At 40.9% G+C, this 26,655-nt stretch overlaps 3 protein-coding genes across 9 annotated transcripts in view; all 3 read right to left on the bottom strand.

Annotated features, from left to right (window-relative positions):
* Positions 1-1,679, bottom strand: part of traf3ip2 (TRAF3 interacting protein 2) — a 5,707-nt gene extending 4,028 nt beyond the window's left edge. Inside the window, exons 1-4 of one of the 4 annotated variants that reach the window (XM_015386799.1) lie at positions 1,614-1,679; positions 1,170-1,251; positions 959-1,072; positions 629-820 (exon numbers count right to left, since the gene is read on the bottom strand). In XM_015386799.1, coding sequence (XP_015242285.1) covers positions 629-820; positions 959-1,072; positions 1,170-1,185 — 322 coding nt within the window. In that variant the 5' untranslated portion in view covers positions 1,186-1,251; positions 1,614-1,679. Of the gene's footprint in view, positions 1-628; positions 1,073-1,169; positions 1,252-1,613 lie in introns of those variants that run through there. The other 3 variants (XM_015386797.1, XM_015386798.1, XM_015386800.1) reach the window with 3 other exon arrangements.
* Positions 1,680-8,717: 7,038 nt separating this feature from the next.
* LOC107092356 (probable G-protein coupled receptor 139) lies at positions 8,718-9,707 on the bottom strand. The gene has a single exon (XM_015386794.1). It carries the CDS (start codon positions 9,705-9,707, stop codon positions 8,718-8,720), a length of 990 nt encoding a protein of 329 aa, XP_015242280.1.
* Positions 9,708-17,494: 7,787 nt separating this feature from the next.
* fyn (FYN proto-oncogene, Src family tyrosine kinase) overlaps positions 17,495-26,655 on the bottom strand; it is a 95,604-nt gene continuing 86,443 nt past the window's right edge. For 2 of the 4 annotated variants that reach the window (XM_015386807.1, XM_015386808.1), the window contains exons 9-13: positions 25,706-25,885; positions 23,909-23,985; positions 23,558-23,711; positions 21,770-21,901; positions 17,496-18,366 (exon numbers count right to left, since the gene is read on the bottom strand). In XM_015386807.1, coding sequence (XP_015242293.1) covers positions 18,158-18,366; positions 21,770-21,901; positions 23,558-23,711; positions 23,909-23,985; positions 25,706-25,885 — 752 coding nt within the window. In that variant the 3' untranslated portion in view covers positions 17,496-18,157. Of the gene's footprint in view, positions 18,367-21,769; positions 21,902-23,557; positions 23,712-23,908; positions 23,986-25,705; positions 25,886-26,655 lie in introns of all 4 variants that reach the window. The other 2 variants (XM_015386809.1, XM_015386806.1) reach the window with 2 other exon arrangements.

The following is a 26,655-nucleotide window of genomic DNA, read 5'->3' as shown; positions in this document are numbered from 1 at the left end:
GATGGATGGATGGATGTATGGTTTGATGGATGGATGGATGTATGGTTTGATGGATGGATGGATGGATGAAATCTTTTGTCTGACTTAAATGTTTCCCATCATCAGATTTTTTTGTTCTTATTCTTGTATATTTTGGTCCATTTTCCAAACTCCCCACTCAGACCATATTACTGCCACACCTATAGAACCAAGAGCCAGGTAAACAGAAGCTGTCTGACAACATGAAGTAGGTGTTAAAATCAACCAGAAGTCACTGGGACCTCTCTAGCTGGGAGGTGTTGCAAAGCCATTTCTAAAGTTAGGGGAATAAACAGTGGGAGCTGTTGGAATGAGGGAAACACACACCCTAGAAATACTGCCAGGGCGACTCTGATTTTGGTGGTGACTAGTTGGGTCATTTGTCAGTTATAACTATTGGAATTGAATGAAAAACACACTAGGATAATTGATGGGTACGAGTAGACTCTCAGAGCACTGTATATGCTGGTCTTTCTTTTAGGTCCAGATGTGAATTACTTATTAACCAAATATAGGAACTATTTAAAGACGGTTTGTAGGTGAAAAGAAGCACATTTCAACGTGTGGATCCCAAATGTTATCATGGGAAAGATGCAGCAGTTCCACTGACCTGGCATGAATGGTGTTGGGTATTGTTGTAGATTATGCTGATCCATGTTTACGTTTGACATGAGAGGTAACGGGGGCTCCAAAAACTCTGGTTCTTCAAAAGAAGAACCCATGAGGGCCCTCCTGTGATCATTCATGGGATGTCGTCCGTAGAATAGCTGTTGCTGTCTGACAGGATGATCTGGGTGAGCCGCTTGTTGGGCCATAAAAGGAAAGCCAGAAGAAGCCCGAGAAGCTGTTCTTCCTTCACATTGGTTCAAGCCCTCAGGGAGCCTCCCAGGGAACTGCTCACACACCTCTCTATCCCAGCCATGCTTCTCAGCTTTCCTACCTTGCTCTTCATGATCAGCACAATTGTTACAAGAGGGCATCATGGCCAAGTCAACACTGGACACTGTCATTCTCTCATCCGTCTCAATGGGAATGCTCCGATGAGAGCAAGGACCTGAAACAACAAACCAACGCACAACATGCTCTCAGTTTACAGGGAACTACTTTTAGATCAACAAGACAGACAGGCTGAAGAAGAAGGTGTTACCTACCTTTGTTACTTTCCATGTTAGACAGAAATCTGCCGTAAGGGAGGGGAGAACAATATATCAGGAATCTAAGAAACTAGAACGACTGAAACAGAAAGAAATGTTGCGTAAGAACAGCCATGAAAACAACTGCAGTCCCAGGATGTCAAACAGAAACTGCTGCTACGTATATCTATCCCAGAATTAAAAGTATGACTCTGAACATGGAGAAATCTTTCTCACGAGCTCTTTAACTCAGTAATTAATCTTTATCACTGAACTGTATGAAACGACACCTCTACCTGTTGAGACTGGCTGGAATGTAACCTGATCGCACAAAAAGTACAAAGGTCATTGCTACTGACTGGAAAGTATGCCGGGGGTGTCTTCCAAAGAACAACATCAACATTTGTGTCCCGAACCTCAAAAGAGGAATGAAACAAGAAGAACAAAGCCGAAAGTACTCACTTCAGCTTCTGTCTCCCTACTCCTCAGCCGCACTTCAGACCATCGAGGCAAACAGGAAATATTCCCTCTTCCTGGTTTATGCAAAGTTTTGATGCCTTGTGACTCATTTATGCAAATGACTCTGGGCATTGAGTAAATTTATCAAAAACAGGTATACCGCACTGGGAAAACGATCTACAAATAAGCAAAATGTCTTAAATTAAGTGTATTTACCCTTAATTTAATTAGGTAAATAAGATGAATGAGAAATGTGTATTTTACCTCCTCAATCCAAGAATAAATGCACAATTTAAGCAAAACATTACTTATCTAGATTTTGATTTTTTTCCAGTTTTAACTGTTTGTCTTAGAGATGACCTGATATTAAAATGGGGAAGAACAGTTAGAAGGAAACTTTTGAGACACATCTTGCTCCATTAGATGGTGTTCAGTTGGCATATAGGCTGGAAGAAGATTCCCAAAGCTTAACTTTGACCAAAAAATACTCCTCAGCCAGATCTATCTATAACTTTAGGACCACTTTACCTTACTTCCTGTCACTTGTATTTAAACGTCTCTGGAAAAGAAAAAAAAAAACTCCACATAGGTGCTGTTTGGAAAACTACATGTTAGGACATCTAAACCTGAGAGTGTTATGTGAAAGATCAAGCACTTGCAAGTCTTTTTTCTGTCTATTTCTGCCCCTCTTTATGTGGTCCTTTACTGAATTTTTGTATCATACATTGTTCACTGGAAAATTATCTAGAAATAAGTACAAATGTCTTAAATTAAGTGTATTTACCCTTAATTTGAGTAGGTAAATGAGATAGTTTGCCAATGGAATGAGTATTTTTACTCTTAAAATAAGATAATTAGATAATATTCACTTGAAATAAGACAATGCAATTGTGTTTTCTTATTTTAAATCTAAATTGTCTTGTTCCATTGGCAAGATGTCTCTTTTATCTCCTCAATTCAAGAACAAATGCACTTATTTTAAGAAAAAATGACTTATCTAGATTTTGTTCATGGTGTAGAAGTCACAATGTTGTGCTAACTCAGACTCAATGTCCGGCTTTATAGATTTATTAGTCTAAAGCAGGCAAAGTCAGTCCCCGAGGGCCACCAGCCTGAGGATTATCTGCTGTAGCAAGGCTGATTGCAGTTCAGCAAAAGCCTGTTAATCAACCATCAATGTAAATCAGCTGTTATGGAGCAGAGAAACCTCTAAAACCTGCAGGACAGCGGCCCTCGAGGACTTTGGGGATGCCTGGTCAAAAGGATCAAATGACCACTTAGGGATAAAAGGCTATTTGGAGTCTCTTTTTAAGAGGTCAGATAATTGACAACAAAATAATCAGATAAGTGATGGTTTGAAGTTTAACTTTTGGTTTTAAGCATTTAGCATCCTGAGGTGTTTGAACTAGCTAGTTTAGGTTGCAGCTCTATAAATGACACTTTTTATCTTATCATTTCGTATAGGAAAAGAACACTGCACTGTAAAAAATGTATTTTTTAAAGTAATTTTTTTCTTTAAATAAGTGCATTTGTTCTTGGATTGAGGAGGTAAAAGACACATTTTGCCAATGGAACAAGACAATTTACATCTAAAATAATTATTTATTTATTTATTTATTTCAAGTGCATGTTATCTAATTATCTTATTTTAAGAGTAAAAATACTCATTCCATTGGCATTCATTTACCTACCGTACTAAAATTAAGCCTAAATACACTTAATTTAAGACATTTTATTTATTTCTATTTCGTTTTTCCAGTGTATAAATTTACTGCTATTTATATAGATATAATATGCCGGTTTTTAGCTCTTAAGGCATGATTAATCTACCGTATGGAGACAGATTCCGTCAGCAGGCCTTGAGTTTGAGACGTATGATCTAGGTAATATAGTTTTGGACATTGGATCATTGCTGGATATATATCGTCTAACAAGTTGGGAGTTTATGTGGTGCCTTGAGTTTCTTAATGTCCCCAACAATCAATGGCAGGCAGGCTGGCTGCTTTGTTGAAGTAAATCTTTGTACTAAAACATGTAATACAAAGAAAGGTAACATGAGACCATTTCTTTTACATAATTAGATATGACATAAATCATCATATACTGTAACAATTACCCCCTAAAACCCCATTAGTGAGTCTGATATTATGTTGCTTCATTGACTTTTGGTTACTGGAAGCCTGGAAATAAAAGTGAAAGCTACAACCAGATTAATTTGACTAAAGCTTTTCAGACGACCTGCAGGGAAACTTGAAATCTGATACCCAGATAATAGGTTGATCTTTTAAAATAATAATAAAAAACTCAATTAGAAAAGTAGTGCTATAATAAATGACTCAGAGGTTTATGAACTCCACAATATTGATCATTAAATACTATTGAGAGTTTGAGTGCATTGAAAGTGGCACATGTTACTTAAGTGACAGGTCTCAGTGACCCTTTCTTATCTTCTTATGTTAGGCCTGTCCCTAACGTGCCGTAAACATTGACTGACTGATAAAAAAAAACAGGACCTTTTACCCAACTCGATATTGTCAACCTCCAGTTCCTTTTATTACATTCAATAACCCATGCAAGAGAATAATGAATGGCCAAACTATAGACATGCTAATGCTGGCAGTAGAAGTAAAACATGTTACTAACAGAAATAGTTTAATTTACTACACTCTGCTAACAATTGCAAACAAAAACAAAGAAAATACAGCAGGTTAAATCACCATTTTTCATCATGCACTCAAATCTGCTTATAGAAACTACCATTAATTAAAAAAGATAATTATGACCCCCTATATGAGGCCTTTTGATAGCATAATTTGGTAAAAGTTTATTCGAAGAATGTCACAAACAAAGCCAAGTTTAAAAAAAGTACACTCTTTCAAATTGGCAGGTTATACATATTATACAAACATCACCCTTGTGCCTGTGCAAATTCTCAGTTATTGCAGGTCATGGAAACCACTAAACAGGTGTCAACTGCAGACAAACAAACGTTTTCTCACTTTTTTCTGACAGTTTCAACACCTAACCAGCAGTGCGCTACACTGGTACAAGGTCATCAGTAGGTCTCGGCGCTGTTCAACTCTGCATCAGTTCCCAGGTAAGAAAGGCTACGTTCACATTGCACCCTGAAGTGACCCAAATCCGATTTTTTTTTGCCCATATGCGACCTGGATCTGATCTTTTCATGTCAGTCTGAACAGCACAGATCCGGTTTTCTTTTCAATCCGACCCAGGCCGCTTGGCTATGTGGTCCTGAATCCGATATAAATCTGATCTTTTCAAATGCGACCTATGTGTGAACGTCATTAAAACCCGACAAAGGTCACTATTCTGTGTCTTGCTACGTAGAAGCGGCAAGAAAAACAACAACCATGGCAGATGATGATGCAGAGAGCAGTATTTATCTTTAAAGATATTGAAAAAATCGTGTTTTTATTGTTGGAAAAGACCGCTAGTGCGCACCGGCACTACCATCTACGTTTACTTCTGGAAAAAAAGAGCACGCTGGCCTGTGACGTGATTGTGTCCTCTACTGCTCATGCGGGATACCTGTGTTGTATATCACATACAATTCGCATATTTGGAAATATGAACAGCAACGCGAAAAAAATCGGATTTCACAAAAAATCGGAATAGAGCATCAAGGCCTGCAGTGTGAACGTAGCCAATGAGCGCATGAGCTGACCGTGTCACCTCCTTACAGTCAGCCTCCGTAATCATGCAATTTCAGACATTCATAAAAATCCTAGCTTCTCTACCATCCCACATGATTTCCAGTGATGATTCTACTCAGCAGTATGAGAACGTCATTGTTTCCTGTGTCTGTAAGCCCTGATTAGTCTATCGTTTGTCGTATCCACTTCCCAAAAGCCGACTCTGTCGAGTAAATTCACCAAAGGCTGCCTTCTTTGCCTGACTCTCTGCAAACTACCTAAATGTTATCGGCGCCGCCAGCTGGATTTGCTTGTTTACCTCTAGAGAGCAGTAGTACCGTATATCGTCACTAGAAGGCGAGGAACCGTGCTAGCGCAGTGTGTAAACGGTCTTAAGAAACTGTGCTCGGCACGGTTAACTGATTCAAGCTCGGCACTGATTTTTTTTTCAGAGAGTAGTGTAAATGGGGCTAATGTTTCTATCTTGGACAGTGACATTTTTGTCAAAAGAGAAAATCCATCACTTAACAGAGGGGGCAGGTTGTGGTTTCAGCTTAAAAACATCTACAACTCTGTCTGGGCCACTAAAATAATCTGCACGGCTGCTGTCCTCGATGAACACCGCAGACACTGCGTTTGGCCTGAATGTCTCCTGGGTTGCTAAGTTGCCACCAATCTAACTGTATGATCTGGTTTAATTGTCTTTATTAAGAGCTTTGGTATGACATGCTGTGAATTGGCGCTATATAAATAGACTGAATTGAATTTAATCAAACTGAATGTGCCTAGGACCATCAATCTCTAGGTGCTTAAAAACATCAGCGCTTAACTACAGATTGCGGTAGTGTTAGCCATCAGAACTGACAAAGGCTCCTACATAGGTGTCAAAAACTTTTTTTTTTAGAAAAACTGAGTGAACATCTGGTTGCCTGCAATTTCAACCATTTTTGCCAAGATTACCTTTGTCAAAAAATAAGGAGGTAGAATTTGTGTTCTGGGTTTTGGTACACAGGGCTTGCTTTGAATATTTTCAAAGCTACTTAAACACAAGATCTTATAGTGACAAAAACACCTATTGACAACAGTTGTGCTAATCTTTTACCAATTATTTAAAAGGAGGCAGCGGGGTATCAGGGATGCCCAACGCAAGCTTTAGAGTCAAACTGATGTCTTCCTCTTGTCCTTCCTGACCTGTTGTCATGATTCCTGCCTCTCAGCTGGTTGTAATTCCCATCACTCTCCACCCCGCCTTATGATTGCTCATTGAGCACATCTGTGCTGCTCCCGCTCACTCTCAACTAAACTCATTCCTCCCAGCTGTGCTCCAGTGTTTAAAGGCAAATGACAAACTAGTTGACAGGGCCAGATTATTGAAAACCATTAGGTTAGGAGATGTCCAGCGTTCCATCTCTGCTTGATTCCTTGTTTCTTATCCTCTTTCTATCTGGAAACTGCCTTGCCTTTGCCTCAACCTGGCTGGACCTCATAGAGTTTAATGGTTTCTGGACTTCAACACTTCCTGACCACCGCCTTTTCGCCTAGTCCCATGATCTATAAGCCTCATTCTGTCTCTAACGTTTTAACCTTGTTTCGGTTCTAAGGCTGCGGAGTCTCGACTTTGCTCAGATCCCTCTCCCTGGCTGTGGGTTGTATTGACTCTGACTTTTTGTCTGTCCCCAGAACAACAAGCATGATCTCTCTCCTTAAAAACCAAAATAGAGGTTCCTCGTCAGTGCAAGTACCTGCATTACTCTTTCCTCCTGTCTCATTCGAGAACTACATCTGTTATCCAAGCCTGAAGTGACGTTACCATGGTTCCAAGATCTACAAAGGACCCTACAACATCCTTCTTCCCCTTCTCCCAGAACCTGAGAAAGTTGGTGCCTTTTTCTCTGGTCCAGCTGTTAAAATAGAGAACCATTAGCCCAGTTTCTGCTTCACAGAGGTTCCTGTATTCCCCTGCTGAGTGATTACTTGCAGAGTCTGCTGAATTCTTTAAAGAAATTGAAACGTTACGCCAATATTCTGCAACGTTTAGATATCTCCCTGATCCAACACACCAGTTGATAAAAAAAACCAATTATTTGATTCAGATGTGTCAGTGCAGTGACAAATCTAAAAGGTGCAAGGTGCAGGACAATATCCCTCATGGATGGGATTCTGACATGCTTTCATTGTGGGGAGATAGTGGCCTTAGGAGTCTAACAAATGTTTCCACAAACAACTTTTAAGTGCTTTTCTCAATATACCATTGGAAGAATTTAGGGTGTTTTTGCATTACTTTTTCTGAATAAGACTAAGTACAATAAAACGGAGATGAAAACACATTTGTCGAGTAAGTTCTCACTTCTCACAAAAAAATCAAGATGACCACTGAGGATGATTCAGTCACAGTCAGTAGTTGTGCAAATAATTGTGAAGGATGCCGAGGCTTCTTAGGTATTGTTGAGACTTTTTCTGGTCAACCATTCTTGCTAGCTTTCTTGTTTGCAGGCTGCTGCACTTTTGCCAACATAAAATACCAAACGCAATGCTCTGTTTTGACAACTCTGGGAAGTCATACTGTAGGATCCAGTAACCAGGAAGTAAATGCTGGCTACACACTGAACCGGAGTAGTTCCTCACAGTACCTCAAGGTTTGCAAGGAGACAAGCTAGGACTTTGTTGATTGTGAGGACAGAATGTTTAAAGAGAATGTTATTGAATGGAATAAAAAATAAACAGAATTGAATATGCAGGATAGCATGAGGTGCTGTGCAACTGTTTTGCAAGTTGGGTGCCCTACCCGTGGAGTAGTTCATATATGCTAACCATACATGCTAACCATTGCCTACTACAAACTGCTTTGGGGCATGAAAACATTGCCCCTATCGAGGTGTTTGTGGAGGTATTTAATGCAATAATGAGCAAACTTTACTCACTGTTTCTCTGACTTCATTCCAGTAACTCCCCTGGTGATGCCACTACTGATCTGGTCTGCTGTCTATGCCAGATATGCCAGCATTGCGCAATTTCAAGGATTCAGACAGCATTTTCTTATGGCCTTTTTGGAACTTTTCTTGATGCATCCGAGTTACACTTGGCTGCACAGCAAGTAGAGGTGGCAAACAGCACATACCACAAATCAGTAATAAGATGAATGAATTTGTTGCAATCCTGGTAGGTAGGTAACTTAATATGTTAGGTTGTATTAGCAATGAGACCGAGAGGGATGTCTGATTCTATTGCTGGCATTAACAATGATTCTCACTACGTGAAAACTTATTTAACAACATGAGTTTCCATCCCCTCTTTAGTGCATTTATTCTTTCTGAAAAATCCTAAACCAAATGGAGTTGAAATAAAAACTGTTTTGTGATAATTTATTAGGCTGAAATGTTGGCATCATCATCATAGGAGCTCAGTCAGAGGACCTGATTCAACCGAAGCCAAAATCCATTTAAACCGTTCCTTTCTACCCCATTGGTTTGAGACTGGTTAAAACCACAGTCATAGAGTTCCTGGATGGGGAAGCCGTGTTATTTACAACAGAGAAAACCTTCATAGTGGTGTTGCTCAGAAGGGAGCTCAGATCGCTGGACGTTGCCTTACACCTCATGGTCTGAACCAACTCCTGCCGGAAGCGACGACTAACCATGCAGTACAACAAAAAGTTGGTGGTGGAGTTAAGGTTCTGTAGCATGTTAGCCATGTCCCCGGCTACATTGATGGGAATGCTGTAGTCATTTCTGTTGAAGGTTTCATCATTGTACCTGGTCCTAAGGATGCAGTATGTGACAAATCGAGGCAGGCTAAGAACGACAAAGGCCACAGAGACGGTTCCCAGCAGGAGAATCGTTCTCTTCAATGTGCTTCTGGTGCTCTTTCCATACATAAAACGTCGTTCCTCCTTTGTGAAGAGGTTACTGGCCCGGCATAGGTGGTACCCAATGAGGCAATTGAAGGTGATGACCAACACAATGGGAATTCCTCCGGAGAGGAAGGTAGCTATCCACACTACAACTGTAGAGTAGGTGTGATTGCGATATCGACATCGAGGGAGGGTTGTGTTCTCCCCATGTATGGTGAAGTTCACAGGTGTGACGATATTGATCCAGCCCATGGGCACAGACACCAGGTGGGACAGCAGGACAACAACCGTGCAGATCATTTTAGTGGCCCAGGATTGGGAAAGGTTCTGCTTGGATGCTGGGCTGCGGAGGACCAGGTAGCGCTCGATGGTGAACACCACCACAATCCAGGAGGAGCTGTAGAGAGAGCCGTACTGTAGGAACCCAAGGATACCACACCAGGGGAAGAAGTGCCAGAAGGGTTGAAGGATCCAAAAGCTCAGAGTCAGGTCCAGAAGTATGACCCACACCAGATAGAACGTGTCAACAATGGCCAGACAGCTCAGGTAAACGATGGCTGAGCTGGACATCCCACATTTACGGAAACGGATCATGTAGAACGTGAAGAGGTTCGCTGGAAGGAGACACAAAACCAAGAAGTAACTTCCTAAATTATATTCATAAATAATCTATGCTTGTTTAAAGGTAAAACAAGGTAATAGTGGAGAGGAGCATCCGTTTACTTCAAGCTATTTAATTCATCAGGGCTGCTAAGGCTGATAAAAATGTGGCTGCAAATGAAAACCAAAATTACTGCCTTAAAAAAAAGAGATGATAATATTATGTTAAAAAAAGCATTTCAAACAATACATGTTATATTAAATTACTTTTTAAAGGAGAGTAGAAGTAGCACTTGTTTAGTTTTTAATCACCCTCCTCTTCAGGTGATGCTACAAAGGTTTTTGCAGTGTGCAGTTATAGCAACCATAGTGGTTTCACCGCAGCCTTAAACTAATTTTACAGAGAAACCCGTTCAGGAGTTTGGAAAAACAGCTACTCTAGCTGGTTAAAATAATTTTGGCTAGATTAACCAATATATTGGTCAGAAACTCACCAAGCCCGTAATCCCAGATTAAACAATTTAATTGGTTAACCAAACAACCAATAAAAATGGTAACAGATGGTTTACTTATCTGACTGTTTGGGTGTAGCCAGGTGTATTGTGTAGTTATGGACCTAGAGAGCAACTATAATGTTATGTACAGTATGCAGATCTTGGCTTGTAACATTAGTAATAACTAGTACTGTGAAAGTAAAATCTGTTGGGCTCTTTTTGGCATCAAGACAATTATTCTTATTGCCACATTGCCAGACAGGACACTGTTTAAAAAAAAAGTAATAACTAGTACTAAATCCCAATAAGTGTTAGCGGCGGTAGCGGTGTATGCAGGTCTAAGTCACCAATTTCTATTGGTTTGCTCTTTTACCAATAGTATGGAAGCCTATTGTATTCACAGAGAAAAAAGATCAGACAGTTTTTCTCATATTTACGAGATAAGATCTCGTATATATGAGATAACATCTCATATTTACGAGATACTGATCAGTATCTTATGTCGTCATCATGAGATAAGCTGTTTGTTTTTTCTTTGGTGAATGCAATACGCTTCCGCACAGTAGAGAATGGTTAAAAACACTATCAAATTGGTATAGTTGTTTTAACCAAAAGATTGATTGAACACATAACTGCTACCAGAATGGCAAAATTCAAACAATTTTTCAGTTGAATTGACATTTTTATTTTTAGGGTGAAGGGGTGAATTCAGAGCCATGCCAGACAGATGCATCCTGGACATTGCTTTCAACTGTCGCAACCCCTGAACCACATAGGAGTCAGAAGTCTCTAACCTGTCCTGAGAAGAAAATGGACTGGACTATAGTTCAGAATAAAAGAATTTTAGGCAGAAAGTGACTGTCCTACATGCCATGATCCACTGAAGCAGTAAGCCATAGAAAAAGCACCCTCAACCCACTAATAAAATCTGTGCAATGCCCCGGCCACCCCACTCGCCAGTGTAAATTGTAGTAGCATCAGTTAATCATGCAAGGTAAAATTAAAAATCAAATATTAAACCAAGATATGAGTAGGTGTTTACTTAAGCCTTTATGATTTCTGCAGGCAAGTTTAACAGTAGATTTAAACCCTGAAATTATGGCTTTTGGTTTCAGTGCCACCCTAAGATTTTTAGGACATGCTTTGCAGATGGCTGACATTTCTCCATTAGCATTTTTTCTTTTGTCTTATAAAATAATTATTTTATTAGACACATAACTCTTTTAAAAGACAAATTCTTTTACCTATACGTCATAATCAGCAGAAAACACAAAAATAAATGCAACTGTTGGCTCTAAAAGAAGAAGACAAACCTGGAATACCCACGATGCAAAGCAGCGGGTAGTAGATTTTCTGTACGGTAACAAACACAGAAGCACTGGCTCCCTCCATCATTCACACCTGCAATAAAGCCATTAGAAACACAGTGACTGGACACAAAAATACTGAACTCCAAGGTGAATATTTTAAGATCTTTAAAACTATTAATTTTACCAAACTATACACTTAAAATGTATTTCAACATATAGATTAAGATGAAGATCATCTTGCTTGTTATTCTAGGAGGAGACCTGCTCTACTGGCTTTCTTAGACCATAACAGTAGATATGTTTCTTGTTTGTTTGCTTCCACCTTACTGACTTTTTATGTTTCCCTTTATATACCCTGAACTAAAGCTGGCTAATCAGATTTAAAAAAACAATTCTGTTTTAATGTTTAATCGTTTGAAATCCGTCAAACCTGCTGGACCTCAGACGGTGCTCCTTCAAGCTATGCAGATGCCATAAAGAGGTCTTGTACTCAGGTGCATCCAGGCTGATTATGGCTCCATATGGACAAGGCTTTGCTAAACAGAAGGAGGGATCTAACAGACGGAAAACGCCAGAAGGAGGGATTCATTGCCTTTATAGCTGGATGGATGGAGATGTTGCACAAACGGATCCTGAACGCTACATCAATAGACAGAGTGACTGAACCAGCCATGTGATGCATAATTTTCAGATCCTGCGTGTTTCATGTGTTTTGGCAACTTCACAGACGTCCTTTAACCTTACCGTCGTTTCTAAAACAACCAAAATAAAATCTAAGGCTATCAGCCAGAGTCCCCATAACCCTCAGAAACGCCACATGGCATCAACCAATTATCAAATGAGGTAGAGGAAGACAGAAACACACAGATTTGAGACTTTTGATCAGATTTGTTTTATCAGATAGCTGCCGCGTTGGTAAGGAAACTTGGGTTGTGAAATCGATGCTGGAACAAGGTATAAAGAACCCATCAATAGGCCATTAAGAAAAAAGGTCAAACAGTGCAGAGCAAACACAGGAGGGGGCGGGACTCACGCCTGGATGGGTGGAAAAGCAGGGAAAAAATTACAGTTCAGAGAACAGACTTTGAAACCACGTTCATTTATTCATTCATGTAGTGTTAATAAATCACAGGTAAATTCAGCTCATGTAAAGCTGCCCTCGCATGTTTTGATCTCTCACCTGCACTTCAAATGTTCCTGTTTTGCTTTTAGAGAGGTGAAAGGAGACTTATTCCGTGTTGACCGTGTCCCCAAACCTCCATCGCTTTTATGACTCTTATCGCTTCGAGAGGACATCTTGTCATTACACTTATCTCCTAATGAAATGATTTCATTCTACTAAATGAAAAAACATAAAAAAAGAACCTTTTGAACAATTCATGATGATTTAACTTTAGGTATTGATTAATGTGAGAAACTGGAGTTAATTTAGCAAAATGGGAAGCTTTACCTACAAGGAACGGCTGTTCATATGTATGTGTTCTCACCCTTAATAGCCATAAAACTGATTTAAAGGATTAAAGAAAAGATTAAAATGAAGAAACGTTTGGATTGGGTGGGTGAATTTAATGACCAGAAATCCTGCAGTGTTTGGGAGGAATAGGGTAGGCATTCCTAAAATCACATTTTACGAAGCAAAGACAAGAATTGCAACCGTACACATAGTAGATTTAGCGCACCTGAACGTTAGGACACCTGTAACCAGGCGGGGCCCCCTGCCTGTAGCTCATATCTATTTTTGCAGTTTAACGTAACCATAGTATTTTAGAGTTATTTTGATCATATGTTCTTTTTGTAATGGATGTGGAGAAATTTTTAATGAGGTTTAAATAGAATAATAATATGATTATTTCCTTGTGGTTTGGGTTAAAGGATTTTAGGGCTAATAGAGTCACGTGTGACATAAACTTAGTGACTCGGGTTCCTGCCAGCTGAATCTTCATCTATTTACTTATTTATTTTAATTGTATTTTAAATAGGCCTATAGGCTCATAGGTCTTTTGTTTGAAAAAAAAAACAAAGAAATGTTTATAGCACCCCTTGTTCAAAATGACTTCCATTAGCTCTGGGTTTATTGCTAACATGTTAGAACAGACATATTTTCCCTTTAGACCTGAAACCAGGTAACTTTTTTATCATCAGACCTGATAGCTTGTTTCCTAATATATGAGAATGTCTTAAAATGTCAAACAATGCTTCCTTAAGTGACATGATGATATCAGGAAGATAGCTGTGAAGCTTAACATAACTAGTTCTCCCTTGAGTACAGTTTCTAACTACCAATTTTTTTCTGATATACATCCTAAGAACAACTGAAATGTGTGAACCAACCTTCGAGCTAAAAGGAAAAGAGGAGCAGTGGGTAGCACTGCTGCCTTGCAGCAAGCAGGTTCTGGGTTTGATTCCCAGTCTGCAAGCTTTCTGCATGGAGTTTGCATGTTCTCCCTGAGCATGCGTTGGTTCTCTCCGGGTACTCCGGCTTCCTCCCACAGTCCTAAAACATGTCTGTTAGTTTAATTGGCTTCTCTAAATTCTCCTTAGGTGTGAGTTGTTTGTCCTGTTTGTCTCTGTGTTGCCCTGAGATGGACTGGAGACCTGTCCAGGGTGTATACCGCCTCCGCCGATAGACAGCCGGAGGTAGGCACCAGCACCCCTCACGACGCCAGCTTGGGATAAGTGTGACGGAAAATAGATGGACCTTTGGAATATGCTAGCTGAGGCTGGTGGAAGAGTGCCATTAGAACTGTGCTGTACCAGCATGGGCTGAAAGGCCGCTCTGAGAGGAAGAAGCCATTTAATTAAAAGCTACAAAGATGTTCGTTTAAGGACATGCCCTTTGCTCTGTTGAATATTAAGTTAGGATGAAAAGCCTAATTAAAGGAAAAAGGGGGGAGGGATTAAATCTTAGAATATAGTAGTTACTATGAAGGACTGGTGCGCTTTATTAATTAGATGAGATGAAGAAAAAATATAGAAGGTACTTCTGGAAGCACAAAACATGAAGTTAGGGAAGAAAATGGATCCTTTAAATGGACTTTAAAGGTCTTTGTCCTGATTTCCAAGCCAACCTTCCACACACATCAGATGAAACATTGCTTTCTTCCAACCCCCACCCATCCTTCAGTGAAGCTGCATCTCCGCACATTTCTAATCCAAGTCTGACCTAGCCTCGTGAGATCATCCTGATCTTGCGAGCTTTCAAGATTTCACTCGCAGATCAGTCTGGAGACTCTCTGTTAAAGAAAATTTGGAGCCGTTCACCAAACGAACGTCCAATCGGCTTTGAGGCGGGTTGAGGTGTGACGCAACGAGAAGCGCGACAGTTCAGTCTAAAGAACATGGCGGCTTCAGCCGATGAAACTAGCGTTAGCGTGGCTATCGAGCAAGTTTTATCGGAATTACAGAGTATTTCTTCACTGAAAGAAGAGCAAAACACTGCTCTGGAGGCTTTTCTCAGAGGAAAAGATGTTTTTGTTCTTCTCCCGACTGGTTTCGCCAAGAGTAGCCTGGCTTATGGTTGTGTTTTCGTCGTCGCTCTGTTAGTACGTCATATGCTTCGTTGATCTGATTGGTTTATTTGGCCCGTCTATCACCAACATAGGCCAATCAGCTAACCAGTATTTTCGCCCCTTCCCAAAATTACTTCAACGGAAGGTTTCCAGATGGATATGCGGAGCAAATCCATCTGGCGGAGTCAGGTTAAGTCTGACCCTCCCACAGCCCAAAAAAACCCACGTAATTGAAAATAGAAACAATGTGTCTGAGCAGATTAGCTGCTATAAGAGCTGCTTTGTCTTCAGTAATCATTGCGGTCTGCCTCCCTTTTTTATAATTTACAGTGCTGGCACAGTATGGTTACGGTAGGTGATTCCCCATGCTTATTTTAAGAGGAAAGGGAGGGGCTCTGTGTTCAAATGGAGCTCAGACTGCTGTAAAGCGGCGCTTTGGGTCACATCACTCAGTCAGCAATGGCTCTAAACCTCTGAAGCTACATAGAATAGGTTTGGAGAAGAGCAGCTAGCACAGAGCATCAATACCACCTGAAATCTCATTAAATATATCAAAAATTAAGCTAATATGTGGGTCAAATGTTATGCTGTGTTGCTTTAATTATATCAACTGAAGAAATTATTTAATCATGAAGCCCTGAGCTCATATAGGGTGTGTGAGCAGGGAGGCCTGCTAATCTGACCCTGTATCCTGTCAGATCAGCATACCTATAGTCAATACGCATGCCCAACACGTCAAATTTGCGTTTATCCATTTAGTTTTGTATAAAAAATATAAAAAAAAAAAAAAAAAACTTTGGTGTTAGCTCTTTAGTTTATCATTGACTTTAAACTAACTTAACATGCATGTATTCCTTTAGTCATGTACAAAAGAAACAATTTAAGGTCAGATCGCAATATGCTTCAAAAAACACCAAAAAGTAAGCAATTAAATCGTTTTCTGTAGATGATTAAAGGGATACACGCTCGATGAGCTAGTTTAAAGTCTATTTTTTGTACAAAACTAAAGGGATAAATGAGTATTGAGTATGGGTATGCTGGTCTGACAGATCACAGATTCCGACAGAGGAATGGGTTAGAATTCCACCGTGACTTCTACAAGATGTTTGGTGGAAGGACATCCTAAATGTTTAAAGTCGTAGGGAAGCAGCTGTTCCAACTGCTGCATTTCTGATTCTCCTGAGTGGAGCCCAACTTTACATGACTGAATAAAGTAAATGTGATTGGTCGATTATCAAGGGGGCGGGATTGTTGTGGCGGAAGGTTCGCAAGCATGTTTGGTTGTGGCCGGTTTGTCTGAAGCATTTTGCTAACCAGTTAGCAACTTAGTGCTAGTAGGTTCCCAATGGGAAATTCCATTGGGACCAAGTAGCACTAAATTGGTGACTTAGAAACGACGCTGTCAAGGAACGCTATGGACAGAGGAAACATGCAAGAGGAGGAGAGTTTAGTGTCGGAGGTCGTGGATGAGTCTCCTCCGTCATCCATTTTTTATTTAGAGGAGGAAAGCGGGGATGAAGATGTTGTGGAAGAGGACGCCAGGGCGGCAGAAGCTTGGTTTGGTGTAGAAGGCTTCCAGCCGTACATGTTTGAGCCCTTGCCTCGCAACGCTGCCAGTTCTGTTAGCTCTACGCCTGCTGAAGACACAGACGTCCATCCCCGTGAACACTGGGACGGAACTCAATGGGAAAGGAAATGATTCTGATTTCAACCGTTGCGTATATTAGCTGTGACATATGAATCAAGATGCTATGAGCGAAAAAATTTGATTGACAGATGACCGTTGATACATGATTGGCCGAATTTAGGTGTTCAGGATGACGTATAACTAACTGGCCTGCAGAAGATAATGAAAAAAAACAAAGATTTTAAGACAGAATTTTTTTTTTTTAAACAGAATTTTTCTAAATGTTGGGACAATATCATCTGATAAAGAATACATTTTTTAACCGTCATCAAGTTTCAGACAATTCTACCAAATTCAGAGGAAAAGTAAACAAACTTCTGAATCTAAAAAAAACATATTTTTTTTTTTTCATCGTCTCTGACCTGAACTCGATTCTGGTATTTTCTTTATGGGTGTATATGAAAACCAATTTTTAAAGAGAATGAGTCATGGAAAGAGTGTAAAATGTTTATTGGTCTTTTTTCCAGAAGTCCAAACGCCAAAAAAATCACTTAATTAACAAAAAACAGTAAATGTTAAAAAAAAAAACAGAAATGTCAGATACAAAGGAGCGAGGTTAGCCACATTTAAAAATAATCCAGCTGTACATCTGAGGAGCATCAAACCGTCGTCCACCTTCAGACTTCCTCTACCTGAACTGGTCCCCGAGCTTTTTCCCACTAAACATCACAACGACCACCTGGAGACCCATCTGAAGTGAAGACTCGGTACATTTACTGTATCGGGAGAATAGAAAAGATGAAGGAACTCAGTAGGTAGCTGGTTTGGGGTTGAGGTGTGAAGGAGTGCAGCCTCGGACCTCCACCGGCTGCACCAAAAAAAAAAAAAAAACACTCAAATGAGCGAGAACGTGTGCAAATTCTCTTTGAGCCACACATGTGTCCCAAAAGGAGGAAGAGAAGCTTCAGGAAGGGGACTCCTCCAGGAGGTGCATCCAGCTCGCTCAAAGCAAACACAGATGAAGAAAACTAGACTGAAGAAAAAGGCAGAAAAAATAATATACTGAGGCATCGTATTTCATTTTAAAAAATAACACTGGAGCTTCTGTCGGGTCCATGCACTGCGTGGCGCTCCCTGGGTTTTTTTTTTTACTTTATTTTTGTGCAGGAGAAAATAAAATCTGGAAGAGAGGCAGACAAACTAAAACAAGCTTTTCTTTTTTATACAGGACACTTCTTTGCATGAGCCCCGCCCCCTTCCCCTTGGTGAGTTTTTCATCTGCAGACCTCAGACCAGTTTCCTTTTTAGGAATGTGGATCTGAGACGCTCAGGATGAGCAGAGGAAGCTGAACAGATCCCTAAAAACAACAACAAAGAAAAAAGCCTGACTGCTCCATAGTTTGATCTTATTTAAATACAGCACTTCTTGGACCAGGACTGCCCCAGCTCAGGTCAACCCGAGCCCTGGGGGGGTGCAGCCGCTGGTTTCAGGGTCTGTGGGGGTTTAGAGATTATCCCCAGGCTGGTACTGAGGCTCGGTGGCTGTGAAGTAGTCCTCCAAGAAGGCCTGCAGGTACTCGAAGGTGGGCCTCTCCTCTGCGTCCTTCTTCCAGCACTGCAGCATCAGCTCGTGCAGCGAGATGGGGCAGTCCTGGGGGCACGGCATCCTGTAGCCCCGCTCCACCTGCTCCAGAACCTCGCGGTTGTTCATGCCTGGAAATCAGAATAAAAACACACATAAAAAAAGGAGGCAGGAGGTGAGAGAGATGCAGCAAGAGTCTCTTGAACCAATCAATAGAAGACACTTTAAAGCTGTTCAGACGGACTGTTATCACGTCTCCATGGTGATCTGATTGTGTGTAAATACACCCCCCTCACCAGGCCTCAGTGAAAGCTGCCATCAGGTGTTCAGAGGAAACGAGGCGACGCAGCAGAGCACAAACCGAGAGTCTCTAAAGAATTTAGACTCTTTGGCCGTTTCTAAATTCACTAGAACGGGAGTATGGACTCGTCTCCTCGCCAACGATGTTCTAGAGAAGAACACAGGACAGTCTGGGAGAACGGGAGCACGCAGCATAGATATGGGTCAATTGGAACAGAAGCGTACTGATGACATCACCACACGCTCTGCTCGTCTGGAGCTGGACTTTTTTCATTTATTGGGGAATAATTGTTAAACACAAATCATTTTGTGTTTAACTATTATGAACATTTTGCCAAATAAGACAAATATATCTCCATCAGAGCCAGCGGCCCTTCACTCACGGCTATGCAGATAGAGGGCTGCTGCAGACGGGCTAACGTTAGCCCTGGCTGCCGTTAGCCTCGGAGCTCCGCTGGTTGCCACGGCCCTCTCAACATCCACACTTTTTTTCCATTAGGCATTAAATCAGTAAATGTTCCATATGGTGACGCTTTAAAGTATAATGTTCTCACCTCAAATGATCTTGAAACGTACTTTTATTGAACAACAGCAACAGAAAGGAGAACTTTTAACTTAATACTCTGAGCTCTGTGAGCGCTAACCTGGCAGCTGCTGCTGCCGCAGTGCATGCTGGGACAGCTGTCAATCTCATGAACAGACAAGTCTGCTCTGATGCATGCTGGGTAAAGAGGGAGGGACCAGAACAATATCCAGGGACTTTGTCCGTTCTCGGTCTTCTTGTGAATTGGAACAGTACTAGGGCTGAGGATGGTGATGTTTCACGAGCACACGAGAACGCACAGGTACACATACTGAGAAACGGCTTTTGTGTTTGTGAATTGAAGATCTAAACCAATAATTGACCTACGATTATTAGTCAATTATAGATTTATTTGTTTAAAATTTGTATCTGATTAATTGATGGAAGTCCTTTCAGTGTTGTAATGTTGACATGACTGTTTATTGAAGACAAGGATCCAGAATGACCATTCTGTGTCTCTGGTTACTAATATAAACTCTGGATAAACACCTTCATTTTATGGTTCTCCCATTTTGGAACTCTGAGTTTTTAGTTTTCAGTTTCCACTATCTAAGTAATTCTGTTTTGTCGGTCTTTAGTTTATTTTCCATTTTGTTTTATATTTAAGCCATTTATTTACTCTCTGTTGCCCCCTTATACTTGTCTCCTTTTCCTAGCTCCCTTCTAGTCACTTCTATCCACACCTGCTCCATATTAGCTGATTACCCCATCTTTGTTCTGTCTCCCATATATACTCTCCTGGTGCAGTCACTCAGTGCTGCTTCCTTGTTGTTTCCTAGTCTCTGGTTCCCCATGTGGGTTTTCCCTGATGTTTGCTGTTCTTTTGTTACTCAGTATTTTTGTTTTTCTATGTTTGCCTCAGTTTTTCTTCATTAAACCGACATGAACTCATCTCTGCTTCTGGGTCCTGAAGCAACCGCACCCTTCTTGTTGACACTTCAGTTCTCTGAATAGCTCCCATTGATCTGTGCTGCATGGAGGAGAAGCATAAACTTATCTGCTGGGTTTGGAAGGTGAGGATGTGATGACAGGAAAGTGGAAAGCATTATGCTAAATGTTAGTAAAATGATAGCAAAATACATGCTAACAATTAGCACATAGATTGAGAAGGCTAAATGGTCTCCATGGAGCCAAGTTTAAACATTCAGAAGAACCAGAACCAGCAGTTTAACAGCTCTGCTAACAGCATTAAGTCTCTCCCAGCACTGATTGTTACAGGCTTAGACTAAAAACAGAAAGCTATATCACAGTTAGCGTTAGCTTCACTGAAACAAAGGTAAAGAGTCTGATAGTATGTCAGAGCAACATTCGCCGTCTGTTAATGATAGTTTTAAATCTCTGCTCATTGGAAAGCATTAGTATTTACATACTCTATAGAAGTGTAAAAAAACATTTTTTGTTTATTCAGTCAATTTTTTTTAATACAGAAGGACTAATAAACAGGTAAAATATTCTGGCGCACTACTTATTTTCAGAATATCGTTAAATAAAACATTTAACTAGTGATGGTGAGATGAAGCCTCGTTGAACCGTTGGGCCAAATAGCTTCAATGATCCCCACAGTTCATGAAGCTTCATGTGAACATGTCACCACCTACTGGTGGACTGCAGAACTACAGTTAGTAGTATAATCTGTGACTTTTTGCAATTGTTTTTTCCCCCCCATTTAAGTTCCTTTAAAATTGTTAATGATTGTTGTGTATAATAAAATCTTTCGTTTTTTTTGTGTGCAAAATTTTTTAGAAGAGAAAAATTATTTAAGATACACTGTTTTACTGCCATTTTAGTAAAATAAGCTCAAGCAGAGAGTGAAAGAACAAAATGAAAGGTTTTAGAAATTTTTATTCAAACATAACAGTTTTTCCACAGTTTTTTGTTTTAACTGGGTTGGAAGTTATGTGTTCAACCAATCCTTTAGCTAAATCTGGCAGTGTTTTTACCCAATCTATATTTGTTCTGGGGCAAACTAATACATATTAGTCACATTAGCCAAAATACTTAAGTATAATCGCAACTTTCAAAAGTCTGAGTTGGGTCTCAAACCAAAAACATCAGGATTGGAAGTCCGTGTCTTACAGCTGACGCCCCTAACAATGGTAAATGCTCACTAGAAAGCAATACTACTTAACACTACAGTAATGTTACAGCTGTAGCCAAAGGCTCGCTCAGATTTGGATCATTACATTGTTTAATCAAACTAAAATAGTTTTAACCAACTAGATTGGTTGGAAAACCAACCAATCTATTCGTAGAATCTATCCAAACTCTATGCAACTGATCGCTTCTCTCCTACAAACTTCTACATCTTGACTGAGTAGTGAGGCTGTTAAGTTCTTGAGGGGTCTGAACCACTTCCTGAAGCGGTCACCTCACAGTAGAGAGGCTTTGGACGTCATCAATTTGGCCCCTCTCCTTATAGAATCACACCTCGCCTTCGGGGATCGTGCCTGGAAGCCTCGGCTCATTTCATAACATCACCACATTTAGCCCTTTTCGTTCTAGAAAGATCCTGATCGCTGCCTCATTTCTCAAACTCAGTGGAAAACAAAGCTCAGTGATGTTGACAGGAAGCTTTAGCTCCTGTAAGCAGCAGGAAAAGGCAGATGGAGCTCGGTGGCCTGTTCAGATTGTGTCCTTATCGGGTCCCTCACCTGGGTAAGGCACGCGGCCCTTGGTGACCAGCTCCGTCAACAGGATGCCGAACGACCACACGTCTGACTTGATGGTGAACCTGCCGTACAGCGCAGCCTCCGGGGCGGTCCACTTGATGGGGAACTTTGCTCCTAAAGAAGACAGGGGGGTGAATTAAGCAGAATCCCAGAGGAACAAAGCTGTGCATCATGGTAGAAAGGAGAGGAAGACAGCGCCGCACGCTTTAATGTTCAGCTGTCTTTACTGAGAGAATCCAGCTAATCCTCTGCACGGTTCAGACACATTTTCCATCTAATTACATCAATATCAACAAAATAACCAGCCCACAACAGAAGCCTGCAAACCTGATAGTTAGCTGGTGCCTGGTGACGATTCTCAGTCATCCCAAAAAAGTTACAGAACAATCCACTGGACCCTGTTTCCAAGTCTGAAGACGTTTCTCTTCCCATCCAGGAAGCTTTTTCAATTCAAAATGTCAGGAATAGGAATTGGCTTTATAGAGTGGACCAAAAACAAAGACTTGATTTGGCTTAGAAAACATGCAAATTGAACCTGAATAATAGGTCCACTCCTTAGGAATGTTTTTTTTTTTTTGGTTTCTTTGTTAGCCTGCAATGCTCCATACCTGTCTATGTCTCTGAAAGGGGGGTCGTTAAAGGGAATTATTGGCCTGGCAGAACAGGCAAGGTCTTCTGTTTCCCTGTATAGGGGGATAGGGTTCCAGGATAGCTGGAAGGAATCAAATCTATCCCTGCATTGCAACTTTCAAAAACCTACAATGCAGCGATAATTTGTTTTTGGTTCACTCTAAAAAACCTCAAACTCAACTTTCTGACATTTTGAATTGAAAAAGCTTCCTGGATGGGAAGAGAAACGTCTTCAAACTTGGAAACAAAGTCCAGTGGATTGTTTTTTTTACTTTTTTGGAACCTGACAATTACTTTGCCATGTTTACGAAAACGCCTTTTTATTTAACTCTATAGAAATATTTGCTTTAAAATAAACTAATTAAAACCTGGAACATCAATCAGAAATAAAGGCTTTGATCAGTCATGGTTGAAAGGTTCCTTACAAATGGCGTTTTTTCCCAAGATTTTTCCATATTGTTCTTACGGCAGGAAGAGACAGATTCTTCTGGAAAAAAACTTGGAAATGTACTAGACAGTTTTCTTTATGTAGGTGAATATTTTGGCTTAAAGGTATTGTGGAGGATTTTCTTCAATTTTTTTAAAAGATCCGCCTTCTCCACTTTAAAAAAACACGCGTGCCAGAGTGTGCACAAGCCCATTTCTCCTCGTGCACACTGTTTAAAATGTTCTGTTCTCATCGTTCGTACAAGATTACTGGACCTTACTTAAGGTGGGGTTCAATATCTATAATCCAGGGAGGTTTGTGGGCAGGAATACATGGGGGTAATCTGAGGATACAAGAAAGAGTTTTCCTAATTTCTTAGTTTGTGTCACTGTGTGTGTTCTAATAAAGATTCCTTCTTATGTAGCCGGGTGGATATGGTGGAGAACTATCCCAGTTCTCCAAAATAAGATCTATTACCAGGACTTTCTTCCAGTTTATTCCAGTAGAAATAAAATAAAAAACCTGTTCATTCAGATTCTTCTTGTCTGGAAGAAACAGGTTCTTCAGGAAGAAAGTCAGCCCTGTCAGTCACTGCTATGTTTGTTGTATTAACCTAAAGGTCATATCATCGTTATATTGGGATCATTTCCAGCCATATGCTGCATGCATATTTCAGTGAGACGGAGACGCTGCAGAGGGAAGGGAGCCCCCACCTTGCCGAGCTGTGTACTCGTTGTCCTCGATTAGCCGTGCCAGGCCGAAGTCGGCGATCTTGCACACCAGGTTGTCTCCTACCAGGATGTTGGCAGAGCGAAGGTCCCTGTGGATGTAGTTCATCCTCTCGATGTAGGCCATGCCTGCTGCCACCTGGGTGCATGGAAAAGTTTAGTGGAAGGAAAAAGTAATAAATTAGGCAGAGAAGATGCACCAGAAGAGGATTGAGTGGAGAGATGGTGGGATTCATGAGGAGCTGGAACAGCTGCATCTACATTCCAGAGGTGGAATGTTGGCATTATATCTATGCTTATATACCTGCAAATGTGAAGCAATCATGTAAAACACACCTGTGCAGCCATGTCCACCAGGTTCGGCAGCTTCAGAGCTCGACCCTCTCCGTCCTTCAGAAAGTCCAGCAGACTCCCTGCAGTAGACGGAGACACAAGAACAGGCCATCAGCTCCCAGATAACAAACGTCTTTGCATTAAGCTTCCCTCCGTGTTCGGCAGTCTGACCGAGCTTAAACAGCAGGATTAATAGTTTAAAGGTCAAACCAAAACATTGTTTGTTCTTTAAATATTCTCCAGCTATGATGGGAAAAAGAAGAGCATCCTAATTATTTTAGCTTCTTTGAAAGGGTTCCAACACCTGGGGAACATCACATTCTAAAACTTTTCAGGACCAATGTTCTCATATCGAAGCACCATGTGCGGTAGCAGGGTTTATGTGATTTATCTGATGGTCAGTCTAATTTGCATGCATGGAAATCCTTGTCAGGATCAGATTATTTTTAATGTCCTTAGTGAGTGCCAACCTGTGGCTGGTTGATACGCCAGAATATTCCCACAGCCATGTTTCCATTAAACATTTTTATTCAGATTCCTTATGTCCATGTGAATGATGCAAATTATGTGAATGATACAATTGTGAAATAAAAGTGAAGCCAATAGTGGTATTAATACCAACTAGAGAACAATTGAAAGATTAGCAATTCACCTTTGAGCAGACTATGCGCACTGATTCATGTCCTGTCATGCAGATATCAGCTGTGCTGCTGCCATCAACACCTTTGTTTATGGATGTTCGAGATCGGCCTGTTTTTCCAGTGTAGTCCTGTTTCTCTGACTGTGACTAATTGGATGTGCTCTCTTCATCCTCTGACATGGGAGCTGGCTTGGAGTTCATCTGCCTGGCTGTGTGTTTCCTGGAGCTGCTTTACAGTGGCCTTTAGTATCTGCTTCTGTCTCCTTGAAGTCTAGTTAGCTCTTAGCAGACGGCTTCTGCTGGAGGTTTCTTCCTGTTAAAAGGGAGTTTTTCCCCACCACTGTCGCTAAAAGCATGCTTAGTGTGAGGGATTGCCTTCCAGTCAATGAGTCCAACTGGTTTTCTCTAGATAGAAAACTTTGAATCAATCTGACTGGATGATCTGGTGAACTGGAAAGTGCCTTGAGATGACATGTGTTGTGAATTGGCGCTATAGAAATAAACTGAAATTGAAACTGAGATATTAGCTACAGGCTCTTACTATAGCCTGGTTCCAAAACCTTCTGTGCTTTGAAATGACTTTTTAAAACTCACAAACTTTCAAGGATTTCAAAGACCTATGGGAGCCCTATCCTAACAGCCACACATTGAAATTCATGCTTCCTGAAATGACAGGTTGGCAATCAAGCTATTCACTTGCTAAAAGCAAACCAATGCATTTCCTGTTACACAGGGACTTTATCTTTTTAAAGTCTTTTTGCATGGAAACCCTGTAAAACAGCCCCACAGCATGATGCCACCACTACCATGCTTGACAGTTAGTAGGATGTTCCTATGTTAGATAAAACTTGGACTCCTACAACAGTCAGACAAGACAATGTTTGTCTTGTCTGACTGCTAAACTTCTAACAGGAAGCCATTTTGGCGCATAGGTCAACTTTGGAGCTTTAGCTCCACGAAATGAAGAGGCTGTTTAAAAAACGAGTTGGAAAACCAAGTGGAACATTCCTCTTTTTAGCAAATAAAATCAACAGCTATATCTGAACTAAAACGCATATAAAAAGACGTGATACATTGCAGTGCGCGACCATGACACAGAGGAGACACAAATCACCATGACAACCAAAGGCAGCGGCTCCAATCGCCGGCCTGTGACGTACCTTTGCTCATGTACTCTGTGACGATGTAGATGGGCTCCTCCGACACCACGGCGTACAGCTGCACCAGCTTGTCGTGGCGCAGCTTCTTCATGATCTGAGCCTCCTCCAGGAAGGACTCGGGCGACATGGTGCCGGGCTTCAGCGTCTTCACCGCCACTTTAGTGGTGCCGTTCCACGTCCCTGCTCACAGGAACACAGACTCTGGTGTCAGAACAGCCGGACCGTCTGCTGCCATTCAGATGTGTTATTACAGAGCACATGCATGAGGGGGGGGGGTAGACATGCGGGAGGTGGGCCTGAGCTCCATGCTGGTCAGCAGGGTTCCTACATGTTTTCCGAATGAGGAGCATCCCACTGTGGGAACCAGCAGATGTCTCTTTCTTGCTTTAAGCAGCTGTCTGTTCAACAGAGGGAGCGAAGAAAAGATGTAGGAGCCCTGAGAACGTCAGATCTCTGGTTTCTGTGTCGATCACATGGAATCAGAGCAGGAAGAAGCTTCTCCAATGACTGGAGCCAAACATGCAGTTATTAGTGTGGCAGGGATGAACTAATCATGCTTTAATCAGCTACCAAGGGTTCCCGCCCCCTAGTGGGGGCTCAGTGTAACTGCAGGTGGGGATGGTTAACATGAACTGAATGAATATAAATAAAACACATCAAATATTGCAATAAAAAACAACAAATATTGTAATTCTGATTAAGGGTTGAAAAAATAAAAATGATAAATATATAACAAAAAAACTATTACTTTGAAAGTGGTCGTTTTCTGATTTAAAGGAGAGTTTGTTTTATTGCAACATATTTCATGCATTTGAATGGAGTGAATTTTGTTCCATTATTGGCTTGGCTTTAGATTTCTCACACCTCATTAAAAATAGTCAGGTTATCCTGAGCTATCTCTATAGTTATGCTGCTATAGGCTTAGACTGCTGGAGGACATAGGGACCCCT

The sequence above is a fragment of the Cyprinodon variegatus genome, unplaced genomic scaffold, assembly GCF_000732505.1.
Source record: "Cyprinodon variegatus isolate N-32 unplaced genomic scaffold, C_variegatus-1.0 Scaffold378, whole genome shotgun sequence".
Lineage (NCBI taxonomy): Eukaryota > Metazoa > Chordata > Actinopteri > Cyprinodontiformes > Cyprinodontidae > Cyprinodon > Cyprinodon variegatus.
The sequence above is the reverse complement of the archived record's forward strand: the minus strand, read 5'-3'. Positions and strand labels throughout refer to the sequence as shown.

Bases quoted from the DNA above. Each gene is read 5' to 3' on its own strand.
- LOC107092356 (XM_015386794.1), bottom strand. From the start codon at position 9,707: ATGATCCGTTTCCGTAAATGTGGGATGTCCAGCTCAGCCATCGTTTAC.